Source organism: Neodiprion virginianus, chromosome 7 (genome assembly GCF_021901495.1).
Source record: "Neodiprion virginianus isolate iyNeoVirg1 chromosome 7, iyNeoVirg1.1, whole genome shotgun sequence".
Lineage (NCBI taxonomy): Eukaryota > Metazoa > Arthropoda > Insecta > Hymenoptera > Diprionidae > Neodiprion > Neodiprion virginianus.
In genome coordinates, this window is record NC_060883.1 from 1,797,807 (window position 1) to 1,805,347 (window position 7,541).

Genomic DNA, 7,541 nt, shown 5'->3' on the forward strand with positions numbered 1-7,541 from the left:
TCATCTCTTCCCCATCTTCCGTACACCCTTTTAAATAAAAGCAGGCGGTCAAAGGTAGTCAGGGACCTTGATTCGAGGTCAAGATAAGCCGCCAAAAGTGTCAGGATAACGATGAAGATGGTTAAAAATCCACCGTTTACCGGGTAAGCCAAACCGTAAATCAAGGTTCACGAGCGGTACCTTATATTCAACCACACCATATTCCCCCCTAAGTGTAATCTTCATAATCCTTATCTCCGTCCTCTGATCCTCATCGTGTCCCCTCCTTCTTTCATCGCGTTCACCCTCATCCGGCGTGCAATCTTCCTACCTCCTGGCACGCCTGCAATTTTTCTCCCTCGTCCTCCCTCATCCTCCTCCTCGCGTTACTCCGTCACCTTCTTCGTCGCGACCGTTAAGTGCAAACCTCTGCCGTCAGAAGGCGGTGGCAACCTGGTCGAGGTCAGTCCGCCCAGCTATCAGTGTCAGATCGGCGGCTATCCACCGGGTCAATGGGTCACCCCGGGACCTACGCCCAGCATAGACGAACTCTGCCAAAAGTTCGCCGGCCGTCCTACGGAGCTGAGGCTACCGTCGAGGAGCACCATACCCTGCATGCCGGGTGTCGTCGTCTGCGGTGCTCAGGGCGTCATCGTAGCCGGCGAATGCCTCGACGGCGAGGCGATCAAGAGGCGTTTAATGGCCAACAGGCTACCGGAGAGCTGCGTCTAGGCAACTCGGAACAATTCGTTATTCGATGTATAAGCGAGTAATAATGTAGTTAAATTTATGATAACTGTGACGAACGAACCGAAGATTTGAGATTAATTTACGTGCTTTCGGTGAGTAATAATTATATAGCGAAGAGATAAATAAGTTTTTTCAAAGTTTTTATACTTCTCCTTCTTTCGATACAATTTTTCCTACCTAGTTTTCTTTTCCTATGGTACTTGACATGTTTCGAAACTCCGTGTTACGAAAATTTCCCAATCATCCGTGTCACCTTTTTATTAGATTTTCGGTATTTTCGTTTTCCCTTCTCATTATGTATACATATATTAATCATTTACAATGAATTTCCTTGACTGAATAATATATATATATTTTTTTTTAAACTCACTTCTCGAAACGAAACGATAATAAGAATAAAAATTTTCCGCGACGTGACGAAGATGTCGGAACGGATAACGCAAAAAAGTAAGAGACGATTATTAGTCAATAAAAAAAAGAAAAAAAAATAAACAAATAACTTTTCAATTGTACAATAAATAAACTTAAATCGATAACAATACAACGGAAAAAAAAGACGGCAAGACAAATTAAAATATAACTTCGAACGTGAAGTATAAACAAATAATTAAATCAATGAATTCCTACGATGAGTCTGTGCGTGCGGAACTATTTGTGTGCGTGAGCGTGTGTGTTTGTTTGATTGTACGCGAAGAAGAATAAAAACAAAAAAAAACGGTAAATAGAACAAGATGGCAAAAGCACAAACTACAAAAACATAAAAATTTCCGTGTAATTTAGATAAAAATTAAATTGAAATAATGAAAATTGTAAGAGAAGGTTGGAATGGAATTGAATGAAATAAAATGTGCGAGAGAATGCTGATGTAACCAGAAGAAAAAACAAATACTAGAATAAGAAGAAAAAAAATTGAAAAAAAGTATTGCTGTTTGTTAGCTGATATTGTATCACTGTATATAATTGTTATAAATCTTTAGTGGTACGTGACACTATCATTATTATGGTTATTACGATTATCACTATCGTTATTAATTATACATCGCCGTATTATCGATTTTAAAAATTTATCAACGAGTTATCTGCGCAGTTTGAATTATACCTATCTATTTTTTTTTTTTTTTTTGCTAAAATTAGCAATCATTATTTCGTACGAAAGAAGATAAAGGCGAAAAAATATATACATCACAGCTTTGAACAAACTGTTTCACTTGCTTACAGTTTATTCAGTTATTAATGTTATTTATTTATTTGTTATATTAGTAACAGTGAGAAGTGCAGATTGAGAGAAAAAGAGAATTAAACAAATTAGTCTTTATCGAATGAAAACGAACGACAACGTCCATATCATTATTATTATTATAAATATATACATAATAATTATACAATATACACGTTATACATGTATACATACGCATGCGAATGTATTTTATTTGCAAAAGATAACAACTTTAGGCTCCTGAGGACAAAAAATGTGAGACTAGAAAAAAAAAAAAACCAATTATAAAAAACCTTCCATTTTTTTCCAATTCTTCTGACATTGTAAATACTTCACGAGCATATCGGCATCGCTATCATTACTTTATTATGCCTACATATAACAAAAACAATAATAATAATATTAATAATAATAATACTAATAATAGTAGTAAGAATAATACTAATAACGTAAAAATAATAAATTCATGTCAATGTCAGGAATCAAGCACGATGATTGTGTATGTAATTGAATAAGGAGATCTCGCATTGTAAAATAGAAGAATTCCGTCAATCCGTAATGTTAATGCGATTATTATTGTTATCATTATAATAATCTCCATATCATTAAGCAATGAACGAATAATAATAACAATAATACATCATCCTATATTATTAAATGTGTAAATAATATAAATATACTTAAGTATGATACAAATACATATAACATAAATTATGTACGTGATATCGGTATGATGTAAAAATTACGAAACAAGAAACATTTAGCTCGTGGATTTCCCAAAATAAAACCGTTCTAACTGTCGAAATACTTGAAAAAACAAGACGAAGAAAATATGTGAATTAATTATTTGCAGAAAACAAAGAAGAAGGGAAAAAAAGACAAGAATCAAATGAGAAATAAACATGTTTTCGTTCCTTCTAAATATTATTTATAGAGTTTCTTATGATGCGCGACTACAGTAGGAGAAACTGGAGAAGAAGAATATTACAAAGGTAAGAATATTCAACGATAATCGATATCAATACACCGACATGTTTATATTTTCATTCGTTCCTCTACACATTCTTAAATTGCTAAAAAGGAGAAGAGCACAGAGAAGTTCCATAAATTTTCACCAATTTTCCTTCATCTTATTCTCTTCATTTTTCGTCTAATTCGATTTCAATTCGCGTAATCTTCTAATATGCATATGCATGTACATACATATCCAAGGCTATACATATCCTACCCATGTATACTTACCAAGACATTTTACGACCGAGTCTAAGTATTCAAATGGTGGAAAATTCACTTTACAATTGGTTGCACACTCGGTATACTTTAACCGGTGAAATCGGTACGCGCGAGTTACTGCGACGCGGGAAAGAAAGAGAAATAAACATATAAGGGTGAAAGAGGGGCGAAAAGTTTCGAAAGGACGAACTTCGATCTTCCCCTTCAACAGCAGCCGCAGCAGCCTACCTACCAACACCCATCGACCAAATCCCCCGAGTTAATTAAGCATTCTGAAGTTGTGTTACTTTCGAAGTTCACCGGGGCGGGTACCCGAGTCACTCGGAAAGACAGGGGACGACGAAGAATAATGAGAAGAAGAAGAAAAAAAAGAATAAGAGGAGAAGTGATCAGAAAAAAAAAAAACAATCCGATTGAGACTTCGGCATGAGAATCTGAGACGGCGATTCGAAATCGAATGAAATCGGAAAGGAAGTTACATTTAGAGCGACTCGAGTTGTTATAAAATCGGTTTCATTCGGTGAAGACACCACTTATAATAAATTTAAGCCACTTGATAAGTCAGATGAAATCGTTAACCCCTTCGGTCACAAGAAACCAATTAATGGTACCCTATTCTCATTTCCTTTTTTATATTATTTATATCTCATTCAAGAAGACCGTCCAAAACAATATTGATAGTTCATCGCGTTTTCATCCTATTCTAGGTGTTGTTATTAATTTTATTAAATTTTTAACATCAGATTCGCATTCGGCGTCGAAATATACATAGGAAACGCATAATTGCACCTCCGTGCCAAAGACAAAAGAAAAAATGTTGAATTGCGTGACTGAATGGGTTAAATGACCTGAAATCGGCATGAAATTTTTTTCGAGAACAGTCACGGAAAGAGTTGCGTTTCAGGTCAGACGTGAAAGGAGACGCGGGTATCGTGAAGATTACTTAAGATGCAGGCTCTCAGTTCTCCCTGGAGGACGCGAACTCCGACCTGTCTCCTTTCTTCTTCACTCCTCCACCTCAGGGGGCAAAAAATGAATGAAACGCTTACAGAATGCCTAATCCGGAGACACTGCATGATCTGGAACCTCGTGCACACCGCCCTCCACGTAAGTTCCTGATTCAGGGTCTGATGTTGAAAACCAAAATTGCTTTTAATTGCGCTTAGTTCGCAGAGTGAAAATTACAACTGTAGCGTTTAAGCCTCTCGGTCTTCGTCCGCGAGGCTAAATCAATGTTCGTTGTACAGATGCAAAAATACTTTTAAGATGTCGTTGTTATTATTGGGACAAAAACGTAAATTCAGGGGTGGAATTGATTGATCATTGACAAGTTCTTGCAATACTGAAATAAAATGAAAAACACACGCACGCACGAAATGAAGTGTAAATAAATTTTCCGATTCTACGTCAATTTTGCGTTCACCACTCTTGTGCGAGCCCTCCACCATTTCCGCCGTTACCCGTTAATGGACGATTATACTCGAGTTATACATTTCGGAATTTATTGTTTCGATTGTATTCCTGCACTTACGGTGGTGCTGATTACTTTTTAATTGCATTGAAACCCCCTGGAGAGTCGCGCCGGCTGCTTGCATCCGTTTCACGTTTAATAGTAGCTAATGAATCGGATTGCGGCGAGTGGGAAAGCAGCTTTTAGCATCCGGGGAAAGGGTGAGACGGTCGAGTGACGTCATAACCGATTTACAAAATTTATTCTACGCAAACAAGTGTATATATTATATACATACATACGTCAACACACTCTTACGATTACACGCTATAATCCCAGATGGAATTCCGTAGCTTTTGATAAGCTCTTCATCTACGTATTTAACTTGTTAAAATTTTTGTTCCCAGCTCCTTTATCGCCGCTGCTGACTTCCTCGCAGGGGAAAAATAGCTCGGATATCTTTTCCTCCAGCTTCGTCGGAACGCCGATCGTCAGTCCCACTATACTCAGTACCGCTCTGTTGTAACCGTCCAATAGTTTGTGCCTCACGTTTTCCAGGTGTGGAACCTTCGTCTGTATCAAGTGTAGTGTACCAATTATTGCAATATTTCTTATTTATTTCTATGTGCACACTTTACAGATTTATATATATAATTTATATATAATAATACAAATACTGATGCAAAAAATTTATATATATATATAAATTTTTTGCATCAGTATTTGTCACAAATTTTTCAGGCCGTACCTTAAGAAAAAAATTAAATAATGAACCACTCTACTAAACATACTGTACGCATTGATTTTGATAAAACTGTAAATCATCATGTTTGAGAACACTGAATAAACCATCGTTCGAATGCATTTCCCACTAGTTTCTGTAAACCTTATTCTAGATATAGCCTAATACTTTAACTAGGGTGACGAAACTAGTACAATTTCATCGACAGCTATCGTTCTGTCTCCAACATTTATTTTCTCGTCTATTGTCTCTGAATTTTGTGACACTCTGAAACCATCTTCTCGTTTTATCCTGGAGGATATCTTCTTGAGTAATTGATGACTGACTCGAAACGATTTTTTATAATCTTTAATTACTCCAAAATTCGGAGTGACACTTAACATGCGAATACTCACATCCTTGACATCGACAACGTTCTGAAGAACAGGGGACACTGACTTGACGATTCGGCCATAAAGATTTTCAGTTTCCTCAGAGTCGCCCCAGACGCCTTCGGCTGTTGTCCAGTAGACAAGGCCTGCGGCAATGACGGATTTCAGAAGACCATTAGCCAACCATCGTATTTTCGTCACCAGCGTTTCAGGCGGTGGTTTTTGGGAACATTCGCACAGCTGTGAATATGCGCGGGACTATATCATCCCCTTGGCTCGAACGGGTCATTTTGGGACTCGGATGGTACGTGAGGGGGAATTGCGAATCACCTTAGGTGGAAGCGTCCTCTCGACGTCGCGACGCATGCAGACGCGGACTGGGACTGGCCGTGAACTTCTGTACGATGATCTAGAGTCCGGACATGGAGTCCTCACGTCCGCGTTGACAAGCTTCTGGACCTGGCGTGGCGGAGCGGAGTTCTTCGTATTTGAGAGATTGATCGTTCGAGCGATGCATTGCGATCCTTTTTTCATCGTTTTATACTTGAGAATTTTCTTCGTTGAAATTTATAGCGAGTTTCTAATTGTAAGTGGGCAGGTGACGCATTACTGACCGGTGCGAAACGATCTGCGCGAATTGATGATCGTGCGGTTACTTTGCACGTCAAAAGCGAAGGTATCTGACTCTGTTGTCTAGACAACGCAGGAAGCTTGGATGTTTTAGCAGAGATGAGTAGGGAGATCTCCAACGCTCGGCTTTTCGTGATACCAGCTAGGTTGGAGCGTCGACCTGACACCTAGGCGACCATGCACCGAAGGTGGCCCACAATCGTGCATATATAGATATACTCGGTCGCTCGAGCAAGCGGTTGCCAATCGCATCCTTGTCCCCGCTCGCACAAATCTTTCCAGGAATGCTAGAATTGGGATTTTTTTGTTTCAATTATGAATGTCAGCGAATAAAAGTATCTGCGGATTTGATAAATTTTGGATTCAATTAGCGGACGCTGAACCAAAATAATTAACCATTCCCAGCCCGAATACTTTTTTTTTTTTTTTAAGAAAGAACGAAGCTTCTTAACACTTCGAGTGTATTTTAACACACATTTGAAAGATACCAGCAAAATTTTTCATCATCCAACTGTCGCAGAACGGCAGCGTTATCGGCTGACCCGTTAAGTAAAGGATATATCTTCAGTCAACGGCTGACCATCGAAGGGCCTGGCCGCTTGAGTCTGGAATCGGCAGGACAGATAAAGTGTGTACTTCTTGTATGAAATGTGAACACTAGAATCATTATACATCATATCATATGATCATACATCATACATCGTACATCATACATCATACATCATACATCATACATCATCATACCTAGTATTACAGTTCGAAACCAAAGTTTGAATTTTCGGATGTTCGGAAAGTGACGTCACCAATCTAAAATCGGCTAGCCGAGTTCCTCAGTCTGGTAACAACCGCGCAGTAGAGCGGACGGTTGAGAGTCGCGCTCCGCAAACTTCGAGTACCGGGTTCTCAACCTCCCGGATTCCGCGCTTCGGGTCCGCTACGTATTTCGAGTACCGGGTTCTCAACCTCCCGGATCCCGCGCTTCGGGTCCGCTACGCGGTGAAACTCGACTTCCAGGATAAGCGCTCCGTGGTTCCTGGTTCACGTTTACAATAAATTATTTCAATTCGTTTTTCGCGCAAGCTGAAATTCAGTAGCTGTCGGTGCGCTAATAAAATTTCTCGACTTCCAGGATAAGCGCTCCGTGGTTCCTGGTTCACGTTTACAATAAAT

General features: G+C 39.0%; 2 protein-coding genes across 8 annotated transcripts in view; one reads left to right on the top strand and one right to left on the bottom strand.

The window, feature by feature from the left end:
- Positions 1 to 5,289, top strand: part of LOC124308504 (nephrin) — a 155,063-nt gene extending 149,774 nt beyond the window's left edge. For 2 of the 7 annotated variants that reach the window (XM_046771270.1, XM_046771264.1), the window contains one exon: positions 419 to 2,292. In XM_046771270.1, the coding sequence (XP_046627226.1) occupies positions 419 to 711 (293 nt within the window). In that variant the 3' untranslated portion in view covers positions 712 to 2,292. Of the gene's footprint in view, positions 1 to 418; positions 2,293 to 2,879; positions 2,938 to 4,082; positions 4,286 to 5,035 lie in introns of those variants that run through there. The other 5 variants (XR_006909008.1, XM_046771266.1, XM_046771265.1 and 2 more) reach the window with 5 other exon arrangements.
- LOC124309012 (uncharacterized) lies at positions 5,079 to 6,275 on the bottom strand (the record flags this gene model as incomplete). The annotated part of the gene is made up of 3 exons (XM_046772228.1): positions 6,072 to 6,275; positions 5,766 to 5,981; positions 5,079 to 5,201 (listed from the first exon to the last, which is right to left on the bottom strand). Coding segments are annotated over exons 1-3 (543 nt in total), but the record flags the coding sequence as incomplete, so codon positions are not given.
- Between the last annotated feature and the right edge of the window lie 1,266 nt (positions 6,276 to 7,541).